The sequence below is a fragment of the Cyprinus carpio genome, chromosome B12 (assembly GCF_018340385.1).
Source record: "Cyprinus carpio isolate SPL01 chromosome B12, ASM1834038v1, whole genome shotgun sequence".
Taxonomy (NCBI): domain Eukaryota; kingdom Metazoa; phylum Chordata; class Actinopteri; order Cypriniformes; family Cyprinidae; genus Cyprinus; species Cyprinus carpio.
Genome location: NC_056608.1, coordinates 17,443,139 through 17,469,297, shown reverse-complemented (window position 1 = coordinate 17,469,297; position 26,159 = coordinate 17,443,139). Strand labels below are relative to the sequence as shown.

The 26,159-nt window shown below is 38.1% G+C and overlaps 1 protein-coding gene across 5 annotated transcripts in view; it reads right to left on the bottom strand.

Moving 5' to 3' along the window:
- LOC109094706 (dynamin binding protein) overlaps window positions 1-26,159 on the bottom strand; it is a 48,614-nt gene that overhangs the window by 6,005 nt on the left and 16,450 nt on the right. For 2 of the 5 annotated variants that reach the window (XM_042735793.1, XM_042735794.1), the window contains exons 2-8: window positions 25,870-26,027; window positions 25,667-25,789; window positions 20,688-22,877; window positions 3,252-3,448; window positions 3,065-3,164; window positions 2,828-2,975; window positions 794-811 (exon numbers count right to left, since the gene is read on the bottom strand). In XM_042735793.1, the coding sequence (XP_042591727.1) occupies window positions 794-811; window positions 2,828-2,975; window positions 3,065-3,164; window positions 3,252-3,448; window positions 20,688-22,877; window positions 25,667-25,789; window positions 25,870-26,014 (2,921 nt within the window). In that variant the 5' untranslated portion in view covers window positions 26,015-26,027. Of the gene's footprint in view, window positions 1-793; window positions 812-2,827; window positions 2,976-3,064; window positions 3,165-3,251; window positions 3,449-13,434; window positions 15,758-20,687; window positions 22,878-25,198; window positions 25,236-25,666; window positions 25,790-25,869; window positions 26,028-26,159 lie in introns of those variants that run through there. The other 3 variants (XM_042735796.1, XM_042735795.1, XM_042735797.1) reach the window with 3 other exon arrangements.

The window sequence follows — 26,159 nt, the reverse complement described above, 5'->3', positions numbered from 1 at the left end:
TTGGACAATATTAAATGCGCATCTCGTCAGTAAAGCCAGTTCTGTAAACAGCGATAAATATCTACACTTGCGTGCTTTCACATGGAGCAGCATTTACTACACAGAGCTGTTGTTCACTGACAAACCAAAACCACGATGATATTTTGCGCATGTTTTGCGCAGCTTGTCAGTGAACAATGGCTCTGTGTAATAAATGCTGCTCCATGTGAAAGCACGCACGTGTAGAGATTTACCGCTGATTACAGAACCGGCTTTACTGACGAGATGTGCATTAAATATGGTGCCGATATTTATCATGCATCCCTACAAATAAAATACTCTTATGAATTGTTTCTTTTGAGTGAATGAAAAACAAACTACTACTATTAATGTAGTCAAATTTAAATTTAAATTTATTAATTTAGCAGATGCTTTTATCCAAAGTGACTTAAAATGAATAACACAACAAAGTCATTAAATTACTTGTAAAATAGTTCAAAACAACAATGAGTCTTAAACAATTTCCTGCACAATTTACAGCATTAACAAAGGGATTTTCTTTTTATATGCAAGAAGATGTAAGCAAAATGAGTGTTTTAACTGAATACTCAAATGAATCGCAGAAAATCTAATTCAATACCTATCCCTACTCATTTGTGCAAATTGAAGTCAGAATATGACTCAGAATTGACAAAAAAATGATCACAAAACACAGCACACACATAGCGCAAACAAGGCCCCCTGGTCACACACAAAGGTTAATAAACGTTCAGCATGCTGTCAGGCGCTTCACATGCAGTTGTGTTAAACTTACCACTCACGGTATATCCCTCTGTCAGGGGAGAAGAAAGAGAGAAGGGGAACAAAACACACAGTATCGGGTTAAACCACCTCTGTCTCTTATTAGAAAGAAGCTAAGGAGCTTATCACACATAATGTCCTTGTTTCACACAGCTTATTTTTAAAATAAAAGTCATGTCTTGCCATTATGCTGCAATGAACACGAATGCAGCGGGCAAAAGTGCAAGATGACAAACGCGAAACTGAAAAACTATTTGTGCACTTGATTAATAAGCTGCCTGTTGCTGGGCAACTCATGCCATGGGTGACCCGCTTTAGGCGAGCAGTAAGCCTCTGTGGGGCCTCCACTGGCCCCTCTCTGATCTCCCACTGAGAGCCAAAATGAAATGTCAGTCAAGAGTCTAGTGCACTCAAGTGTGGAAGTTCAAAAGTAATAAAAGACACCAGACATTATTCTTAAGGAGCTTTTTTTAGAGGATTTATTCCTCTTTTTCATGGCTAGCTTGGTTATAGTAACATCCTGCCAGAGAATCAACATGTTAGCAATTTTTTTCGACTGGATTCAGAGTCATTTGGGATAAAACTAAGCCATAGACTTGGCAAAGTGCACATTAATTTCGCAAATGTCTCAATACTCAGGACAAACAGCTCCATGTTCCCACTCCCTACTTAAAAACATTTCTGGAACTTCTGGGAAAATCCGCTGAATATTTCCTTGTATTCTTTGCTTGATCTGGTTAAGCACTAAAGCAAATATCAAGAACAAACTAAACTCTGTACTAACAGGAAGTGACTTAGCTTAAAAGACGTAGATGGCAGTATAATTGTTTACAATGAGAAACTAGTCAAGAAATGTGGTTGCCACAGGCAAACTGTGTTTAGGTTCAAATAAAGCCTAAGAGATATAACACTAGAGGAACAGGCCGGAAACGTTTGCAGAAGCAGTGAAACTAACAATGTGGTGAAACTAGGTGAGCCGCATTCCTTTCCCGCCATGCATTACTAATCCACAATAACAAAGATCTGAAAACTGAAAGCCATAAAGATTCACTGTTATGCAAACAGACTGCCATTGAAAAGTTTAGGGTTGGTAAGATTTTTCAATGTTTTAAAAGAAGTCTCTTATGCTCAGCAAGGCTGTATTTATTTGATTATAAACACAGTAAAAAACAGTAATATTGTGAAATATTACAATTACATTTAAAAAATACATTCCTGTGATGGCAAAGCTGAATTTTCAGCAGCCATTATTCCAGTCTTTAGTGTCACATCAACCTTATTCATGAAATAATTCTCATATGCTGATTTTCTGCTCAATAATATTTCTTATTATTATTCATGTTGAAAAGAGCTGTGCTGTAAACCATAATACATTTTTTCAGGATCCTTTGATCAGCAGAACATAAAAAAATAGCATTTATTTGAAATGGTTCTTTTTGTTGCAACCGCAAAAAAAAAAAAAAAAAAAAAAAAAAAAAAAAAGGAAAAAAAAAATCATACTGGCCCTATACTTTGGAACAATAGTGTACTTTTATATAAAATAGCGAACATCTCATGTGGCACCTGGCATATTAATCAGGTTATAGTATAATATCATAAGTAAAACTTCAGAACCAGACAATGAGAAGGGCAACAATGTTTCCTGTTTTGGAATGCCACACGTCTTTAGTCATCCTGTGTCCAATCAGATGAGTCAAAGTACAAGTAAAAAAAAAATAGACTGGTTCCTCTAGATTTTGAGACATTAAGACTAACACGAGTAAGCTAGCACACCCTGTGGCACTGTTTCTGTTGATGATGTACTACTATAAAATTCTGTCTACACCACATGACAGACAATGCCAGATAACATTAAAACTCAGAGATCATGTGTAGCATTAAATAACACACAATTAGTGTCCCACTTAACTTCTTCTCATACAGTTACACACTGTTAAACATCATGACTGGCATGCTTGACTGGATCTGGACATGCGTTGGTAGTGGTAACCACACCATGCAATGAGCTGAAGGTGTCTGATTCATGAAAAAAAGCAGTGAAAATTACCTGAGCTTCTCTAGACATTCCAATACGTGCTTCTGGATGTTCTCATCCTTTTCATATGTCTCCAGTAAAGAGATGGCGTCGTCATGATTTTGGCAATAGATCTTGTAAACCTCCTCTAATTCACCTTTGTAGTCCAGGAAAACTTGCCCTGGATGAATAAAAATGAATATGGTAAAACAGCAATATGGATACTGATCTGAATCTTTAATGTGAGTTCAAGGATTTTTATGCTCTAACCTATTGAGTCAGTATCCTGGAGGGTCTTGTAGAGTCGACGGGAAAGGTCAATTACAGAGCTGATGTTTCCAAAGAGACCATCAAAATCAATATTCTGGACCTATAGGACATGTGGATATTTAAGATGAGGGTTTGAATGGTTCTCATTACATAAATACATAATTCAGGCTTGTTGAAGGGTTCTTGCCTGTATCTTCTGCAGAGGTTGAATGATCTCCTTCACACACATCTGAAGATCCTTGATGTAGTCATGTTCTGTCTGCAGAAGCTCCTCGATGACCTTTGACCTTTTCTCCAGCATCCTTTGTTCGGGGTCTTCAGTGGTGGCTGCTGACGCTGGGGATGTTTCTAGAGACTTAGGCTGGGACGCAAGCAGGGTCATCTCTAATGAGAGACAATGGAAAAAGTGCGCTTGTCAACCACAAACAACTTACAACTTTGTCTGACACAATTACTATTATTTTTGATAAAACACAGTGTGAAAAACAACATTAGCATAAATAAAGAGTTGTTTACTGATGTATAAAACAACTTTGCAGCTGCTGCAGTCAAACAAAATTCAGCAAATCAGTTGCTACTGGGCAAAAACTGGCAAATAATTTATTAATAAGCCTGGCAGTTTTAAAATGTGTCCACTGCACTTCTCTGGATAAAACAACAGAATGACAGATATAATGATAGATATATATAGAATGATAGATAGTTAGGTAGAATGATGGACAGAGATATACAGATAGATAGAAGGATACATAGAGAGCCAGATAGAGAGAGAGATAGACAAAAAATGACATATATAGACAGAAAGAACTATACAGAGCAAGAGAAAATGACAGACTAAAAGAATGAATAAAAAAAGAACGAACAAACAAACGGATGGATGGATGGATGGATGAATGAACACAAACAAAAGAGATAGACAGACAGACAGATAGATGGATAGACAGATGGATAGATAAAGACAGAATGATACATAGACAAGAAAGAACATATGACAAAACAACCAAACAAGATTAATGAACGAACAAATGACACATAGAATGAACAAACTAATGAACAATAGAAATAACGAACGAACAAACAAACAAAATACACACAGAATGATAGAATGATAGATAGAACGATAGTTAGATAGATAGATAGATAGATAGATAGATAGATAGATAGATAGATAGAACAAATGATGGATGGATGGATGGGTGGGTGGGTGGTTGGTTAGATAGATAGATAGATAGATAAATAGATAGATAGATAGATAGATAGATAGATAGATAGATAGATAGATAGATAGATAGATAGATAGATAGATAGATAGATAGATAGATAAAATGATGGATGGATGAATGGATAGATAGATCCTGCCAGTACAGACATTTGCCCTGCGTGTTGTCACTGGCTGTCCAGAGGATGTCATAGTTTGGAGTTTAGTTTGACTGCTCTTTGATCTCTTCGGTCAGAACTGGTACTCAGATGGGTCTGGAGCAGGATAGACAGATAGAAGAACATAACAATAGAAAGGCAGGGGATGTGAACTGCTCTCACACATGGGTGCCTCCCCACAATGCTGCCTTAGATGGTGCTTGGAAGTACAAAAGACTGTCCAAGCACACAGTGAGACATGGACCCTCTCAGGAGGCAGGGGAGGCATCTGAGGTGAGGCTGGGATTTGGATAAGACTGTAAACGCTATGATAGAAAATGCCAACAAGTTTCAAAATAAAGGAAAGACGCAAAGATATTGGTGCATATGTAAGTGTACATAATCATGATGCGTGTCTGTGGGAGTTTCTGAGTTTCAGTTTTGTGTTAGTCAAAATGGGAACAAGAGATTCATTTAGCTTGTTTCTGGCTTAAGACGTCTTAGCCATCTGATGTGGTGACTCACACTGACATCATAAATCTTTAATGTTGCTGATTCGGTAAAGACTGATAAGAGATTTGAGTGCAACTCAAAAAAACCTTGTAATTCTATTGCACATTTGACCTCTGAAATGTTACAGCAAAACAGAAACTGTTCATAAATGAAATCTTCAGAGCCTCTGTTCTGAGAGACAGGGCAACTGTGTATTAATACTTGATAAGTAATATAATGTTGATATAATGAAAGCAATCATGCGACAAATCATGCACAATACAACCTTTAAACAATTATTATTAATTAACTAACTGAAAACAATTAATAACTACTACTGATAATAATAATTTTGACATCCACTCTATAGCTTTAGGCTTCTGTATGGTCAAACCTGTTGCCAAAAAGTAAATAAACTTTTATAGCTTTCCTCTAATTTACAGTTATTTTCTAAGTCTTTGTACACAGCCCATTAACATGTGTGGCCCATACTAATAAAAGATTAAAAAAACGTCTCATCCATGAAACCTAACTCATACCTCAGATAGTCTAAACTCATCCATGAAACTTAACTGTGAGCTCAGATAGTCTAAAACGTAAGTGCTTCAATAAAAGACTCCTTTTTCAAACTGAATCTAAGAATCAGGCATCGAAAAACAATCATGCATAACTAACTTATGAATATTGGGGATTTATGGTGGTAATGACCCCACAAGACCAGGGAAGGAAATCCGCTGTGAAAAGCATAGATTTATTTTACTCTTGGGTCATTCCATGTCAACTCAACTAGAGGTCCCTGGCTCAAATTTTTAATTTTGCTTTTTTTTTTCTTAAGAAAGATAAACATTTATAGTGATGACAAAAATATTAAATGTCATGGGTGAATATTTACGGAGTAATCCATTATTTTGTAGAGGAGGTCAATTTTCACCTGAGATTCAGAGCCAAATTACAAGGGCGTAAAATGACTTCAGAAAGATAGCAGCATGATAATATTAATTTTACACAGAGATTGGTAGGTCTATTAGTAAAATCTGTTGACTTTAGCCATCTTTGTTGCATTACGTGCGAATGGTGACCATTCAAAAACAGGGAAACAGCACTTTTTAAGTTTTTTCTCCAAAGTTGGCATGGCTTGTAACTCAAGAAGCATTAAATATATCTTAATGCCCTTTTATATATTGAGTCTCCACAAACTTTCTTTTAGGCATAATCATTTTTGAGGCCCTATATTTTTCAGTTTGAGAGATACTGGAATTTCAGGAGTAAATCATTAAATTGTACACATTTTCAATGGTCAAAAACCAAATGAGGGTTTAATCTAATGCTTCTTTTTTTTTTAAAAAAAAAAGAAAAAAAAAATGTCTGAAGAACAAATAATGTTGAAACTAGAAATGTACCTTATTTCCTTCTCTCAGAACAACTGCATTGAACATATCTGTCTTGAGTGCCATAAATATTCTTTTTCCAGAGTTTGTATGCCTATAACTCAAGTAGTATTAAAGATATCACAATATGATTTTAGATTCTAGTTCTTAATAAATTTTCTTTTGGAATCTTAATTTTCAAGACCTTACATCATTCAGTCCTAGAGATATGGGGGCCTTGATATTCAGATTCTTGAATATTACCCCTTATCAGTGGTTAAAAACCAAATGTTGTTCACTTTGTATAAACCTGATACTTATTTAATTTAAGGAACAATATCTGAAGAAGAAATAGTGTTAAAAATAGAAACGTACCTTGTTTCTTTCTACCAAAACAATTGTATAGGACATACCTGTTTGAGTGTCATAAATATTTTTCCCAAAATTTGAGCTGGGTAAGTTTCTGAAATTTGGTTTATCTGATATGGTTGATACTTTGTCATACTGAAAAATTAGTATTACTGAGTTAAACTCAATTTACTCAGACCTCTTTTATGTGTGTGGTTCATGGTTTCATATAAATAAAACCAAAGCTCAAGATGAATCAAGTCTGTGGGTGTTTGGTGATTTACGAGGAAAGGTTAAAGGTGTGCAGGTGAAAATGTCTTTAAATGTGTCAAACAGGGAGTTGGAGAGAAACCGAAAAAGAGAGCATAAAAAAGACTGAGTGCTGCATGGAACTGGAGCTTGCTGTGCTAGAACGGTTTAATTTCAAGACTGTGTGTTCCTGCGCTCATAGGTTTCTGTATGTGTGCCATGGTCTGGTGAATGGCAGAGAGAGTAATCTCAACTAAGCACACACGCATACACAAAGGCTTCTCTTTCTGTCTCTGTGAACATAATTGATTGTGACATTATGTTTGGTCTGCATCCAGGGTCGTGCTCCAGCCAATGTGTTCTATGTGTTGCTCACATAGTTCCCACAATAGCAAACCCAAGGATGGCCAAATTCTGAATTAGTTTCCCAACATAAATTCCAAATTAAATTACTTTTTAAACACATATATAAAAAATGGTGCACAGTGTGACAAAATTGTGACAAGATTATTAACTTGTTCGATTTTAAAAATCTAATTTTTAAGCTTTCATTTAAATATATAAAAATCTTGTTAAAAAGTCACTGCCAAAAGTCAATTTTATTTTAAAGAAATTAATCATTATATTCAGCAAGAATTAAATTGATCAAATAAACTGATGATATAATGCTTGTACAAGACTTTTAATTCAATAGCAATATAGTTAAAAATCTAGATATTTTTCCAAATTTTTTATGACATTTGTATCAATATTTTTTTCCATTTTCCATGTGAAAGCAGCGACATAAACAACATTACCTAATTTTATATGATATGGCAAATAATACAGTGGTGGCCAATATTATTAGAACACTAGTATTTTCACAAGCTAAAAAAGGTTTTAAGTCAGTTATTTCTATCATTTGCTGTAGTGTGACAGTAGGAAATATCAGTTTACATTTCCAAACAATCATTTTGACATTAATTGTAAAAATCAAGTGAGATTTTTGTTTGCACAATCAGTCTGACAACAGCCAGTGCTTCACACAGAGATCTGATCTCATCATCATCCAGTCTGTCTGGAGTGACATGAAGAAACAGAACAAATTGAGACCAACTAAATCCAGAAGAACTGTGTCTCCAAGATGCTTCAAGAAACCTAACTGCAAAGCTGCAGTACTGTTAAAAGTTTTAGGCACTTGTGAACAAATGCTGTAAAATGAGGATGCTGTTAGAAATAACGTCATAAGTAGTTTTTCTTTTCTAATTAACTTCTATTAACTAAATTAAATCAACATTTGGTACATTTAAAGCAGCTTTTGACCATTTTTTTGCTGGTGAAAATACTAGCGTTCCAATAAATTTGTCCACCACTTATGGTTAAAGCAAGGCTCAGGAACAAATCAAAAATGATCATAAATCTACCAATGTTCATGCTCCATAAACCACTACTCTTGAATCTGAAAAGACCTTAGTACAACCATGGACAATTAAACTTAATATGATGCTCACACACAAAGTCAAGAGGCGTAAAGCAGTGAACACAGCCACACAACACTTCCTCTCAAAAACACCCTGATCCATGAACCTGACACTGATTTGCATTTCATACCGTACATTTCTATTCATCTATGCAGAAAAGACTCTTCAGGCTTGTCTATGTCGGCGACTCAGCAGCGCTAAAATAGAGAAAAGGGCCTCTAAGACGTCACCCACCTGTTACCCCCCAAACTCCTCATCTTCACTGCCACACACAAACACACACCAAAGGTCACAGGCGGTGCATTCCTCTAAAGCTGGGTAGAATAGCTCTGTCCCACTGTATCAACAGGGAAGGCTCTCTCTAGAAGACACAAACTCCATTCTGTCCCTGCATTACCATCTGAATGCATGGGAACCTGCACCATTACAGACAACTGAGCAAGCACAGAGACAGTTACTTGTCCACTAAAGCCTGGAGCTGGAGTTCTGATGCCGGTACACACACTGCACTGGCACTTTCATTTTGCGAGCTCTACTCCAAGTTTTTGGAGTGACTTGGGGCCTGGCCCCACCTCATTGAGCCTGAATTCCATCAACATCTTGAGGGTCTCTCAATGCCAAGGCCTCTTTGCCTTTCAGCAGTCTTAATATGTTTCTGTTTAAAGTGAGAGTCTTTGTTCAGGTGTACCAGGGGAGCAGGTGGGTGCCCATTTTATTTGAGGTGCATCAAGCTCCAGTGAATTTCAAACATAATTATTGACACTTTATTTATTATATTTATTTATTTACTTTATCTATGATGGCCGGTATGCAATATAATACATACATGATGCTAATAAATAATACTTATTTTATATATATATATATATATATATATATATATATATATATACACACACACTTAATACTTAATATTATTTATACATTTTTATTTCTACACACACATAACATAATTTTATAGAATTTTTTCTATAGTGAACAATATTATAATAAATATATATAGTTAATATATTTACTATTATTATTTTATAGCATTATAAAAAAATTAATTATAATTTTAATAATAATATTTTAGAATATCATGTATTATTTACAATATCAAAAAATAAAATAAACATAAAATGACCTGCTCAATATGTTAGCCTTTCAATAACTATCTACAAGGTCAAAAAATTAAGTCATTTTGAAAGAACAAATGTGTTACAAAGAAAGCCAACCATTTTCTGACTCTGAAAATGAAACAATAACATTGTTATTCATGTGAAACTGTTTTATGGTCTGATTGCGCCGAGCTGTTTTCATCCCTTTCTAGTCTAAGGTCACATGAATTATCAGGCCTGTGTGCTCAAGACAAAGTTCACATAAGACCGCCCATTCACCATGAATACCCTTCACAACTGCCATTAAAAGTAAGTGTGGGAGCGAGACACACAGTGTGTGAGTGAAAGCTGCAAGTTGTTGCAAGCCACAAAAATCCAGTCCTTCAGACAGATTTACAGCACTGGTCAGAATTAAGAACATAGTAAACACGGCTTGGAAAATGACAGTATCTCGCATTCAAATCTTGCAAGGCGTACAAGTACTGTTGAAATCCTGCATATACATGGAATTAATGAAAAAGTCATTTCAAATACAAGAACAGAAACAGGGCTGAAACTTCTTTACCAATTATTAGTTACACCACACTATTTCAGTCTCATTCTGGTGCAGAAACCTGCGTCACGGAAATCTGCATTTTTTTTGTTTTGCTGTTCAAAAGGCTGTGGGTTCACATTCCAGTGCTCTGTTGAGGTCAGATGTCGGATTTGTGTGGGATGTGTGACACACCCGTAATAAACGTGAGCTACCATTCCATTAACCACTCCACATCCTCTCAGACGCATGCTTGTTTCAAAACATCCTAACCTCACTTGGAAATTTAAATAAAGGACATTGTTTGCAAATAAGACTGAGAACAAATTAATTTTTGTAGCCTTGTGAGTCCAAGTCATTTCAAGCGAACTCTACTGAAGAGATTTAAACTCTTTCTGAGGCAATCCATTATTGCAATGAAATTGATACTCAAATCTGATAAAACAGCCCCTTTTCCAGTGAAAACATTTAAAGTAGCTACATATTCAGTGAAAATAATAATAATAATAATAATAATAATTAATTGTATTATAGTACATGTTTTACCAGTACTGTGAACAAAAAAGTAAAATAACTTCACTCTTCTAAAACTGGTGTGTGAATCCTTAAAAACTAAAACTTTTACTTTCAAAAGAACAAAATGGTCCGTACTCCTTTCCTTGTGTTTTATTAATTTTTACATATCGAGTAGCTGGCAAAACAGTTTATTCAGCTATTGTGACTTTTCAGTTGTCTTCTCTTTCACAACACAACTTTGTACAACCAGTCTAGACTCAAAATCTCACCATTATTCTGGCTAATCTTGGTGGTATGCTTGAATATCAGGTTCACAAAACCACTTCTTTCCAACAGAACTCTTGATTCAAAGAAACTGATAAGATCACGCTCATGACCCAATGTGCATACTGGTGTATTCCAAGTCATTTAGTCGTATATAATGCCATTAACAGGCTAACATTTGCATTAAAGAGAAATGTCGTAATTTAAAGCATCCTAACACTCATTGTCTTTCATCAGGGGGCCCACTGGGACAAAACAAACTGTTTAAAAACAAATAGGAAGACGTAATATACGGCTCCACCGAGAGCCCTCCCTCTTCATTTACACAAAGAAGAGCTTTACTACTATCATAGCTACTCATGCCCACTGTGCTGTTCCAGTCATGAAGGGTCTGTGACTGAGTGCTGATAAACTAGCACTTTGAGTACTTGGAAGAAAAATTACTCTCAACACGTGGGTAAAAATTCAGTCTCAAGTTAAAAATGCAGTAAGTCAAGGGCAAAACCAATGGTGTGTGACACTGAGAATTAATGTAGCATTTGTTTTTCAGGGTATGTGTAAGAGCTCCTGACCTACATTAACTAGATAATTCCCTCCTCAGCCTGTGACTTGAGGCTTTTGTCTGCCAAGCTGGCCATTGACTTAAATGTTGTACAAATGTTGTGTGAGGGTTGGTTGAAGGTTTCCACCTAATCCCCTTCCAGCCCACTGGCATGGGCAGCTGCACAGAGATTACAAAGACCAGCAACAGGCGACTAATTAAATAAAGGCACACCAACACACACACACACACACACACACACACACACACACTTATTTGTATATTATCAACAGTGTAAGATCATTAGGCTGGTGATCTTAGTACCAAATCACCTCTAAAAATCCTAGTAAACTTGATTGCTGAATAGAGAAACAATAACTTCTTAAACTCTACTAATAAGAAAGTAGCTCTCCAGACATTGCTATTGGACAGCAACATTTACAAAATAAGAAACAAAGTGAATGTGAGCCAAAACAGAGGAACAGTTCTGTGAAGCTTGAAACAGATAACCTCACACTATGAGTCAGGCTGGGCCTCTCCTCTTCATGGGGCCCCAAACTCAATAGTAAGAGGTCTTTGAAGGCTATGAATTGGGGGGAGGGTTCTAGTACCAGGCACATCCTAGTCCCAGAGATTTCCCCTGGAGTCTCTTTTCCTCCTCCTCCACACCAAGGTGCTGACTGGAACACTAGGCTATATAGAGGATTACCCTGGGCTGAACTGACCACCTGCTCTGTGTCAGACATGACACAAGCCAGACGTATGTCCCACTGAGACACCTATGGCAAGCACCCATCACCAATCACTGACAACAATAACAATGTCACCTCATGCATAAACGCACTGATGAAGCAGCTATAACTGAGGACCATTCATTCTTGACTGTCAGTGAAACCTGAAGGAGTAGACAGTACAGATATAGACCTGGACCTAGTTTGTAAAGCCATAAGAATTTATGAATGAACCACTCATTTTAAAATCCTCCCAGTCTACTGAGATCCGCTTCGACCATTACAATGCACATTATAACTTTTTTTAACAATAAGTAAATCCACTTCACCAGCTAACAGCAATGCTATAGGAATATACAGAGCTACCACGAAAACAGAAGTTTAAAGACAAAATTCTTAAAATGACTGCGCACTTGTTTCTCTGAGGCATGAAGTCTATAGAGTGACCCCAAAAAATCTGGACAGTAATTGGCATACTGAAGATGTATTAATGCCATTGCATTAAAAAACAAAATCACAAACAAAGTGGCAACTAACTTTTCTTTAAACATTTATTCATTTAATAGAAGTATTAGTGTCAACATTATTTCAGATACAGGTATGGAGGCAGAGTAAACAGTTCATTAAATTAACTATTGACGTACTAAACTATATGAAAATACAAAAAAATAAAAAATATAAATACAGAAATTTTTTTTTGCAAATGTTTTGCTTGAAAACATGAAAAATATAAATCAAATATTATTTTAAAAATGATTATGTATTGCACTTTCAAACAAATGTAGCTTAAATGTCTACATGAGGCCAGTTTAAAGCTTATGGCAAAAGGTATTTTGAAATCCTGATGCAAAATAGTACTTCTAGGCTTTGAACATTTTGGTACATTATTTTTTTGAATTGTTTTTGTTCTTTGTCTGAAGTTGTGGCATCATAAAATACTCAGTGGTTGTCAAACAAAAGAAAATAAGTTTGAAAAGAGGAGGGAGGGAGAGAAAGAAAGATGAGGGGGGACAAAAAAACCTTACTACCTGTTAGACCAGTTCCCCCCTCCCTTTAAATTTCCAAGTTCACCTCTAAGAAAAAAAAAAGTGAAACACCACACTGCTCCACACTGACAGCTTCGATAGGCAGTTTCACAGACATGCATACCTATGCATTAAGATGGTGACAGCACAATCAGCACCTTTGCTATTTCCTGAATTGATTGTGAGATGTCCTAAAGCAGAGCTCTAGGACAAGGTCAAAACAGAGCTTTAACCTAAAATGATATCCATATGGACATTATTACTAACTATTGTTAGTTGACTCATTCTGTTACGTCAAAGAACACCCACAGCCACCTCAAGGTGTGTTTTGCCCCTCACAGATTTATTGTCATAGTACTGGATGTGCTGCTGGTACTAATGTGCCTTACCTTGTTTCTTCTTCCTGTTGGTGGCAAATTCTGACCTCCTGAGAGAGCTGGGTGCTGTCTTCCTATAAAAGCTGTTCCTGTCAAGTGAACCCACGTAGGCAGGCTTCCTTGTCCGGCCTTGACCTTCCATATCCATTTTTCCTGAACCCGGGCGATCACAGTACTGGTCCTTGATGTCATAACTGAGTTTAACAGTATCCTCATACGACAGTCTCTGCTTCAGTGTCTGCTTTTGATAAACATCCTTTTCCCATTCCTTGCAGTGTCTTCCACTGTTGTGGTCAGAGTGTTGTCTCGGATCTAAGGAATTTGACCTTACATCTCTGTAACGCTCCCTGCTTTTCTGGTCATACTGATCACTCTCACAACCCTTGTCTTCATAGCAGTCTTTAATACCGCTATCATAACGCTCATCTTTCCAGTAGTTTCGATCATCTTTTTCTCTGTAATCACATTGATCACCCTCTCTGTACTGATAAGAGTCTCTTTCTTTAGGTTCAAAGCGATCCCTCTGCTCAGACTGGCTATTTTCTCTGTAATCATACCGGTCTCTCGGTTTGAGGTCATAGTGGTTACCTTTCTTATGTTCATACCATTCCTTGTCATCTAGTTTAGAGGAATCCCTTTCTCCTGTTCTTTCTCTACGGCCACAGTAGTCATCTCTCCTAAAGTCACTGCGGATCTTCTCCTTTTCTTTGTAGTCATAGTAATCTCCCTTCCTTTCTACATACTGGTCGTAGTCTCTTCGGTCGATTGAATTCCTGTCTCTATACTGGTAGCTGTCACCTCTCCTACAGCCTTCCTCACAGTAACTACGGTCATAGCGGTCCCTATTTCTGTCATCACTCTGGTCTTTCTCTCTACGATCATAGCGCTCATACTGGGAATTGTCTCTGGAGTCATAGTGGTCTGCTTTTCTATATCTGTACCAGTCCTTTTTCCTGGAGTTGTAATGTTCTTGATGTTTACTGTCATAGTGCTTGTCTCTGCGGTCATAACGGTCATACTTATCCAGCTCTTTATGGTCATAGTAATCCCGACCCCTGCGGTCCCCATCTCTGTAATTATCGAGTGCTTTATCGTAGTAGTCCTGGTTGTCACGGTCAAAACCGTACGCATACCGATCTCTGCGACTGTAAGGTTCTCGTTCCTCACAGTACTCATCTGATTCCCAAGAGTGGTACCGGGTCACATAGTCAGGACGTTCCTTACTCCTTGGGCTCTGTGCAAAGTCTCTGTGGTCAGAGTAATCCGGTTCTTCCTGATGCTGATAGAAACAGTGATTGCCGGTCCACTCCTGTGGCTTCCTCGGCTCCTGGTACACTGCTTCTGGGGATTGATAGAAGAACTGTTGTGGAGGGACCTCTTGGTAAGGAACTTTGTCCCAGTCCTCATATTCCCAGCATTGTTGACGGTACCCATTGGCTTCTCCGAGGTAGGCCTGGTGCTCCCAGTGTCCTGGCGCAGGTCTGAAGTCCTGAGGGCACATGACTGACTGCTGCTGAAGTTGTTGCTGTTGTTGAAAATGCAGCATTTGCATGCATCTCTCCTTCTCCCAGCCCTCACTCACCAACTCTTCAACGCTCTTACCTCTCTTGGGAGGAGGTCTGTTGAAGTCCCAGGGCACTGGGGCAAAAGGCATAGGGTGTCCTAAGACCACCTGTCCCTTCATAATGGCCGTTAGTGTCCACAAACAGGGCAAGCTGTGTTAGCTTCCCCAGATTTCACATTCCAGGTCTAGATGTAGAGGACTCCACCTGTCAGGCATGCTCAAACTCTCGTTCTCGCTCTAACTCTCTTTCTACGATGGCTGACTGAACAGGACTGTCTGGTTCAGACCTGAGAAACTCAATCTCTCTCTCTCTCCGCCTACCCAGCCAATAGGAGGAAGAGAGGGAAGGAGGTGGGGGAGGGAAGAAGCAACAACGAAGAGGAGGCAAAGGGGAGGCATTTAGGGTTAATCACTGAATGTAGTCACATGAATTGGTTACAGGGAGGCTGTGATTGGCTGAAGTCTCTGTTTGCAGGAAAACACAGGCTGGACTTCACAAAAGAGGAGGGAGCATTATCCTCTTTCATTCCACAAACTTCTCTGAGGTGTTTTTAAACTTGGCATTACTCATGAGCAAAGCTGTATATGCTCCTTGAAGGCATTTTTTAGGCTGTTGTGCAACTAGAACAGGGATCTTGAAGCTGTACTATTTCACAGTTTCTGATTGTGTTTTTCGCAGGTGTAAATGCTTAAAAAAACAACCTGGCACACTTAATCTACTGTCAAAAACAGAATCAATTCTGTATCTGTTCTAACTTGCTATCATACGTTTCAGAGCAGCAAGGTTCCCACGAATGCCATAATCTTCTACTTTCATGTTTCAACAAGCTGACCTGGGAAAGTTGGACACAGGCCGATTATTCCACAGAGCACCGTGCACGGTTGAGTGCCTGCACATTGCACAATAAACCATTGTTAAGGGCCGCCCCTGGTTTCACAGGCAAGGGCATCTTTTCATGCAAAGAAGAAAAAAAAAATGCTATTCATGCCCTTCAGTATAGTATATCACTCCCCCCTGATAAAAAAAGACAAAACAGTACACAGTACTATAATTTCCTACAGCACACAGTACTGAGAATGTGTCAATGAATACAAATACTAGTAATGTGAAAATGTTGTAAAAAGAGAACAAGAAAGCTTTTCTGCTACAGCTACTTAAGGTATTAAAATACAAAATATTTCTCCAGTTAAGGCTGAAAGGAAAGTGAGAATAAGAGATGTTGTGGGTCTGATGGCTTGTCGTCTATTCTTTATAATCTTTGGTATTTTTATAATCAGTGTTTAAGATCTCACATTTTTTCACATGGGGCAGACCGAAACTCTGTGCATGTTGTTTTTCACTTCACAGACAACATTCCTCTTGTGTAATGGAGTTGTTTTACTTTGTTTGCTCGAGTACAACCCTTTGAAATAGCACTGAACTCACATTCAAAGAGGGTGCACCTGGTGCCTTCCGTCAAAAAACACATTTCGTACATTTATATAAAAAATCTGCCAAATGTAATCTGTTTTAGGTTCATACAGGGGTATTTAGAAGATACAAAGTACAACTGAAAAAAAAGTTCCCTAAGGAGTTTTAAACATCGCTCTCTAGTTAATGGCTCTTAATATCCTGGTATAGGAAAAAAAAAAAAAAACTTCTGAATCTTATTTAGGACACAGACAAACCTGTGGATCAAAAGCATTCAAGACAGCCACTGTCCCTCAATGAGTGCCTGTTTCATACATTTTGATTACTTGGAATCTATCAGAGAACACAACAGGACTCAAAAAGTAATTACAGCAACGAAGCATTCAGATGCACGCTCAAGACAGAGATGAGGACACAGGTCTCGCATGCCACTCTTCTCATCTCTGTTTTTAGAATAGCATTCCATCCAATCCCTCACAGCCTTTCCAGCAGGCGATGGGAACATACAGCTCTTTAAAGAGCCTTCTGTTAACCTGAATAGGCATTCGTGCATGAGACAGACACAGAAAAGCTGGGAGCTGGAGATTAGATCCAGGATACAAATGAGCTCTTGATGCTTTTTATGAGCACCCAAACAGATCCCAATTAGAACAAGGGCTGTGGAAGGGAGTCATAGATACACCCATAAATGAGCCTGTCAAATCCAAAATCACAACTCTGTCTTTCCTCCAACAACATGACTATGGAAAGAACTGTTCTCAGAAAGAAAATGATACATGAAAAATATAAGAGCCTGTGGGTCTGATAAGCCCCAAAACTGCCATCAATTTCTTTTTCTTTCTTTCTTTCTTTCTTTCTTTCTTTCTTTCTTTCTTTCTTTCTTTCTTTCCCAATACAGTTTCAAATAACTTCTAATCCTATCTTACTCCAAAATCCAGTTTTGTTTTTTGTTCCATTCCAGAAGAGATGATGAAATAAGAAGCTCGTCTCCTCCCTTCAGCAGAAAACCGCTGTTCAGCGAGTACAACTCCATAGCTGATAGGCTCTTGACTGACTCCCTGCACTGTAACAATAAATAACCATTGTTTACACACACACACACAAAAAAAAAAACCCTATCTTAAGAGAAACACACAAGGAAATGATGCCACTGACACCCAATAACTCAATACACAGGACACATGAGAAACAGAAACACACAAGGAAATGATGCCACTGACACCCAATAACTCAATATGACACACAACACAAGGAAATGATGCCACTGACACCCAATAACTCAATATGATACACATTGTTATACTAACAAGCAACAAAAATACGACTGGAAAGTTAATAAAAAAATAACTGAAACAGAAATTCAATTAAATTTGATTGCTTTGTTTAAAAAACAGACTAAAAAACAACCCACAGCAGCAACCCAACTTGGCAACCTTGACTTTCCCCTTAAAAACATGCTACAATGTGTGTAGTCACATGACTTCTGTCCAGTCAGTGGCATGGAAGCAGCATAGAGGAGAACTCAAATACAGAGTCACCTGAGCAACAAAAGCAGTGTAAAAATATGTTTTTTTTTTTTTACATATTTTTAAAATGAAAATATAATTTTTACATTAAAACTAAAATGTGACTTTTTTCCTAAGACGTTTTCATTTCAAGAAAACAAACAAACAAAACAAACTTTTAAAAATAATCAAAAAATATTCATAAATATAAAATTTCCCAAAATGAACATTTTGACCAAACTAAAAAGAAAACATTTTGTATTCAGGTCATATCGTCCAGCCCTAACTGAAAACCTGGGACTATCTAATTAACAGTCTACTGCGCAGTGTAAATACATTTTTATTAAAATCCACAAAAATTATTTTGATTTGAAAATTTAGTTGTGTAGAGTAAGTGTAAAGAGCAAAAACAAAGAAGCAAGAATGATTCATAGGAATAAAGAATTTTAAATGAATGATTCAACCACATACACAAACAGTGTTGCGCCAATCCACTTCAGTTAGTCCAAGACATACAGGCGTCACAGAAAACAACTGATGTCCACCAAGACTAGGGCAGTGCTCCAAACCAAAGGCATGCATCACTATCCCTGATAATCACTCCTGGCGAGCCACTGATGCAGCTCCTTGCTTTAAAATTGACTCATTATCAAATCTAAAACCCGATCCAAGGTTTAAACGGAATTCCTTGTTCCTTATACTTGAAAACAGAAAGCAAGATGTGTACACAGCTTTACACAAACAAAGCAAAATACACACACAACAGTGTCAAAACATTTTAAAACAAAAACACAAAAATGTCACGTAAATAGAAAACAAAAACAAAATAAATTCTTGGAAATAGTGACTAATTACAAAAGCAATGACATGAAAAGGGGAAAAAAGTTATTTTAAAACTCTGTAATACCACATACTAAGAAATACACAAAAAACCCCTTCTCCATCTCAGCTTAAGTCTTACCTTGTGAATATGTGGTTCTGGTTCTAATAACATGGCCAAAAAGGGCTGTGAGCCGCACCACAGGCTGAACCAGAGAGCTCCAGAGTCTGGCTCTAAAACTACTGCTGCCCATGATCTCAAATAAAAGCTTGATTACTATGGTAATAATGTCCACTACTATACCTAAAAACAGGAGGAGAACTGAGACAGTGATTCTGGGAGTAAAGGGACATACAGAGAGACATGTAGGGAAATGTAGCAAGAGAAAGAGAGCAAGAAGATGGGTGCAAAGAGGCCATGTATTTCATATGTACATGGGAAAAGTGTAGCCAACAAGACCAGCATTCCACACATAGGTAATAAACCCATGGTAAAGCAATTATAAGGTAATATCTTTTAAATTATAATTACGTACACATCAGACAATCTATTAGGGGAGAAACTGTTACTTCAGTATTTGTGGATAAAGTTTGCACAAACACAGCACTAAAATTTCTGAGAGGCTGAGATCTGGCACAGACGGATTACATGATAATGCACTGTGAATCATGGCCATAATGCCACACGTCAGACATTAAAAAATGTTTTACAAAGACATGATACTCCCAAGCGCCACTGTCTACTGATTCTTTCCACTTTGAAAATCAAAGTGGTTTCTATCCTTTATGAAAAAGGTCCGCCTATCATGTGTTCAGTCCTATGCCTGGGTGTGTTCTAATCCCTGGTTAGGTGTGAAGGTCAAGCAGAGACCATTTATGAGAAACTGCTGAATATTACATAACATCGCTGAGAAAGCATTCGAAGAACAGAGGCTTATAATTCCTCATTTAGATTTTAATGTAATTGACAACATTTTCGAGAAGATGTGCTAACTAGCCAATGCATATTGATATATGACTTCTTAGGAAATAAGTTATGTTGACACTGACAGACTCGGTATGAAGAATATGAACATGAATAAAAGTATCGACACACCCAGTTCAGTAAACTTTGTCTCGGGTGTCGTTTTCAGTAGCATATCGAAAGCACTCATTGGGAACACCTCTAACATTAAGATCTAACACTCAAAAGAGGATAGTGGCTGATTATTGTGGATATTGCACAAGCAAGAATGCTGATATGCAAATACATATCCAGTTATTCAATTCAAAATGATGCATGGCTGAACGCAACGAGCAGCTGACAGGTTGTTTTCTAGAACTGATGTGAGCTGCTGTTCTGTTTTGTCAAAGAGTGTGACAAGCATAAAACAAACAGAAGTGGCTTATGTGGAAATACAAATTCTCAGGGAGGTTGAAGAATCAGCCGACATGGTCTTACTTGCTGCCTGCTACAATATATGAGATTTACAGAATAGTCCAATACAGGTAAAACAGGTAAAATGAAAAAGTGAGAAACATGCAGTATTTTATTAAAACATAAAAAAATAAAAAAAACAAAAACAACACCTACAACAACAAAAAAAATTTATAATAATAATAATAATAATAATCATTTATAATAATAATAATAATAATTATTACTATTATTATTATGATTACTATACTATTATTATTATTATTATTATTATTATTATTACTACACATGTTTGTCACTTGTTTTTCACTAACTAATAATTTCTTCTTCTTGGCATTATTATTAATAATACTGTAAAAAAAATAATGTTCAATAATTCATAACAAACAAACTAGAAAAAAAAAAAATTTCAGATATAATTTAGAACAAACAAACGAGTAAATAAATAAATTTCAGATATCAGATACTGAACGTAATCTGTATCTGTAACAGTTGTAAAAACACAACACATTTACTGATGTAAGAGTAAAGAGAGGAATTAGCGACTACCTTGTAGCTGCTGCTGTTCCAGGGTCAGCGTCTCCATGGTGTAGGTGCAGAATTCCAGATTCTCAAGAGCCTGTTGTCTCGAAGTCTCATCCTGCTCTTCTTCCAGCATGGCCTGCAGCTCCTGGGCTGTGTGTGAATACATATCAATGTCTCTTTCCACCTCCTCCAACCTCAAGAGTAACCTGTATTGTTCCTGTTCCCTCTCTCTTTCTCTCTCCATTTCTTTCTCCATCTCCAGAGCATCCTCTGCATATTCCACCTCTTCAACAAACTCATTCTGTTCTGGAGAGATATTGAATGGGTCGGAGGAGGGTGGAGGGGGGCCTGGCATCACAGCGTTGGAACGTGGGCATGGAGGAGGAGGGCGTGGCGCTGGACGTGCAGGTCTGTAAGGCTGAGGAGCAATGCGTCCATTGGTCTGAGGACAATGCGAGTTTGTAGGTGCTGGTGGCCTTAGGACCCGCGGTCTAGGAGGAGGTGGGCGTAGTGTTTTCCGCCTCTCCAGCGAGGAGGAGGCGGAGCCAGAGGGAGAGGCAGTGGTGGGCAACAAACGTTCCATCGGGGAGTGGGAGGAGCCACGGATTATGTCATTCTCATTGCTGTAGTCCATAATGGAGAAGTGGCGGGAAACTTTATTGCCCCTTCCACCACTAACCTCCTCCCAACGGCTCTGTTCTGTGGCTCCGTTGCCATGACCTGGCAAGCTGCGTTCAAACTCTATCAGCTGCTGAGAAAGTTTGGCTTCAAGATCCCCATCTGACACAACCAAAGTCTCCAGTGTCTGAGACGTTGGTAACCCATTTGAACCCTGTTCCTGAGGCCATGGCCAGTGGTTGCTGAGGCCACCAGACATTAGGTCTGCATCACTGATGCTGGCGTGTCGAGCTAACTTCTTCTGCCTGCTCTTCTCAGCAGAGATTTTACTGTTGAAGGGGTTTCTGCTGTCATGAGATGCATAGTTACCACTGTTTCTTGTCCAGGTGGAATTAGGTGAGGTTCTGGTGGGCGGATTTAGACTTTGTTTCCTTAAGATGGGTGCTGGAGGAGGTTCTCGTAAACTGGTGTGAAAACTGGAGCTGTATTTTCGGTTGCTGAGGGCGTGTAGACTCGGCCTAGGGGGCAGCTGGGGTCTACCCAGATTGGGGCTGCCCGTTCTGGTACTCTGGACTGAGCTACTTGCCCTGCGGGGTTGCGCTTGAGGAGGTGGGGGTCTTTCTTGCCTTCTTTCTTCCGGATGAACCTGTGATTGATTTTGAGTAGTTCCTCTCCCTTGAGATCTTTGATCGGAGTGCATGTAGTGCACATGCTCATCCTTTCTTTCCTCCTCTCGGCGCTCAAAGTAATCCAGGTCCCACACTGTGTGGTCTTCCTGAGTAGCACACTCCTGCCCATATTCTGGCACTGTGCAATCTGGTTGAGTTGAGGTATAATCAGGAGTGTAACGCTCTTCTTCTCTCTCAGGTTCACTAATTAAAGTCTCGCTTTGTGGGACAACCTGTAGCTGCCCTTCCATCTTGACAAATCGATGAGGGAAAACTCCTCTTCTGCCATGTATTTGCCCCTCCAACCATCCGTCCTCCAACGTGGTGAGTATACGGATCCTATCACCAACATCAAAGTCCAGCTCACCAGGTTCAAGTGCCCGGAATTCATAAAGCGCAATACCATATACAGCGCCCTCTTCCTCCTCCTCTTCTTCCTCTTGCTGTTGTTGAATCTCAATTTCTGGATTTTCCTCATCCTGCTCTTCCTCCTCCCTCCTCTCTTCTTCCTCCATGCCGTAAGCTGGATACTGTTGTAGGGTCTGAGGTTCAGGCTCCTCCAAAGGTGAGCGTAGGGGACAAAGCAGCTCCACAAAGCCCTCAGGAAAAACTCCCGTCCTGCCGTCCAGCTCTCCCTGAAACCAGCCAGGTTCTGGCAGGCCTATGATGGTGATGACATCACCCTCGCGAAAGTCCAGCTCCTCATCCAGTTGGGCGTGAAGGCTCATGAGGGCACGGGCCTGGCCCAGCGCATGTGGGGGAAGCTCGGAGGCCTGGGCGGCTGCGCTGCGCTCTGACAGCTGCCTGGATCGCCCAGAAAGCTCCAGCTCTTTAACGCAAGAGACGGGGAAGAGCCCACGTGAGCCCCATGCATTATGCCCTCTCATCCACACAGCATCCACACTGCTTTCAGCAGCAACAACATCACCTACAGCAGGAGAGAGCAGGAGAAAATAAGCAACAGGATAACAAGGATCAAAATATTCTCAACAAATACTGGTAATAAAAAACAATTCAAATACTGGTAATAAAAAAAAAATCTTTTGAATCTTTCAGTAACAACTACTGCAAAACTGTCCTGGCTGACTTCCCAGCATATGTTAATGAGACCCCTGCAGCTTACTCAGAATGCAGCAGCCCTGCTAATATCTAGGGAAGCACTGCAAAACTTCTTGCTGATTTCTTTATGAGTTTTCATTGTTTTTTCTATTATAAAAAAATCCTAAAAACATGATACATTTACTTAGTCTAGCTAGACAGCATCTTAAATATATCTATTTATTTATGTGGTTATTTTATGAAATGGTAGCATCTAGGCCATTTCAGTTCAGTTCAGTTGGCTAAATCAAAATAAGTAAATTAATAAAAAACATTTAAAAAGAGATAATGGCTAGATAAACAAGATAATTAATTCTTAGTATTAAAATAAGTGTATTTTTCTTATAGCATGTGCATATTTTAACTTGTTAATACTTAAAAACAAGTACTTCCAGTGCAGTGATTAAAGGAATACTATTTCACCCCAAAATTAAAATTTTGTCATCATTTAGTTGCTTTGCAATGATCTGTATCGTAAAAAGCACTATACAAATAAAAAAAAAATAAACTTGAATTTACTCACCCTCATGTCATTCATTACCTGTATGTTTCTTTATATGTTGAACACAAAAGAAGATATTTTGAAAAACCAAACAGTTGCTGGTCCCCACTGACTTCTAAAGTAGGTATAGAAATACTATGGAAGTCAATGGGGACCATCAAATGTTTGATTACCAGCTTTCTTCAAAATATCTTCTTTTGTGTTCAACATAAAAGAAGCTCATACAGGTTTGGAATGACACAATCATTTTTGGGTGAACTATATCTTTAAAGACACATTTTCTGAAAACAAGTCTGATTACGCTATTCATACAATTCAATGTTATTGACACCAGACCCTTTAAAAAAAAGAGCAAGATGCAAAAAATGACCACCTGCATGCATTCACAGACCAACAATTGAACCGTCCCCTTTGACTGACAACCACAGTGCCCTTCGTCACCCTCACTGAATAGTCCCTCCAGCAGAACTACGCATTTTACTTTTCTCACACCCAAATAGTGTAAACAACTTCCTCTACATATGAGAACATCAGGACTTCTGTGAATCTTAAAATGATCATTAAGAAAATCTGTTGACTTATTTATATAAGGATTAAGGTGGATTATGTTTTGTATTAGCTGTATTAGTTTTATTTGTGTTAGATAAAACTTATTTGTATAATTAGCATATTGTTCCAAATGGCATCCATGCTAAGGAATCTGCTAAATGCATTAATTTTAAATAAAAATTAAACTAGCAGGTGAGTAGTTGTGTTGACACATATATTCACAGCCAGGGCAAAAGACAAAATTTATTTCTTTATGCTGTCCTTGCAAATAGCATTAGAGCTGTGTGAAGTTCACCTCTGACCTCAAGTCAGTTTGCAAGGCAGTAAAGTCACTGGTGTGGTCAGTTTCACTTAGCAAACACACACACACACACACACACACACACACATCAACAGGAGCCAGAATGTCCATCACACACACACACACACACACACACACACACACACATCAACAGGAGCCAGAATGTCCATTAGGGTCACAAGGGCCACATTCCACACAGACACGCTCCGCCTACCATTGTGTTCAACTCATAAACTAGAACAGCGTATATGATCCCCACTGACATGATAGGGGAAACTAAATTCATCCAGTTGTGTTTTCAAATAAAAATAATGAACTGTGTGCTGGACAAATCACAGTTTCCACATTAGATCGGTACTGACTACTACGAACATCTAAAGCAATATACAATATAAACAGACATGTAACATACAAAACATTAAACACAAAGAAACATTTTCCAAAGTAAGCAATGAAAAGAAGAAAAAACATTGCCAAACAGATAGAAATAACAGATAAGTAATACAAAAATATACTTATTCTACACAATATAAACACACAACTAGTGACCTCTAGTGGTGACTTGGGATCAGCGCTTCTGGAAACTATGATGATATATATATATTGACCATATGTAGACCAAAATAGACTGGACACATCAGGAATAAATATAATTGATGACCCAGAACTTTCATTTTTGATTAGCAATAAACCTCTAAATCTAAAAACTTTTAAAGTGTGCTTTTTCTGTTTCTGTTGCTACAGTAAAGGTGATCTACGATCTAGAGCTCTACTGTCTACTGTATAAAATGAAATATACCTCTCATATACGTCACTCTGAGCAAGCAGGATTTATGCTGATGGAAAGAGAAAATGGCAGTACAAAGAGATTTAACTCATCACCTATCGAAAATTTTAACATTGTGTATAGATTAGACATCTTTATGTTTGAGCAACATCTGGTTCAAAATGAAAAATTCTGTCATAATTTATAAATCACTCTCATGTTCCAAACCTGCATGATTTTCTTTCTTGCGTGAAACACAAATGTCTTCTGGATACCATACGATAGCTTTTTGAAATGCAAACTTTTCTGCTTTGTTTTTATACTGCTTTTTGTTACACGAATAAAGAAAGTCATACAGGTTTGGAATAACATGAAAATTGTATTATGCATCAGCATAATTAATCCTTTTTAACATTTTCTCTTTGTTGCAGTAATATTAACCTTTAATGAACCTGGATAAATGTGATGCATGTTTAATAACTAGGAGCATAATGTATGTACCTCTCTTTAGTGGTAAGTTTCCAGCATCCACAGAGTTAAAGTCACTGATGCACACATACAGATTCTCTCCTGTCTTGGTGCTTGGGATTGTAACAGGTTCCACAAAAGTGCTGGGAAACTGGCCTGAAGGCATAAAGAATGAAAAGATATCATAACCAATATCACAGATAGACAATGTAATGTGAATCCTCACACGACTTTACCTGTGACTCCATCTTTAATTCCGAGCAGCCAAAATTCATCAACAACGCTAAGCACTTCAATGACATCTCCAGTGAACAGTGGGAGTTCTTCAGAGACACTGGGAAGGAACTCAAACACAGCACGCACCACAGATCCAGCCTCCATGTTCACTCATCACCTGAGCATCACAAGCAAAAGGGAGATGGATTAAACATGACACCTAGGCCTATACAACAAACATATTTTCATTAGTTTCCCAGTGTATTTGTCAGTTAGATGACCTTTCCTGTTAAAGATCTTTGTAATGCTG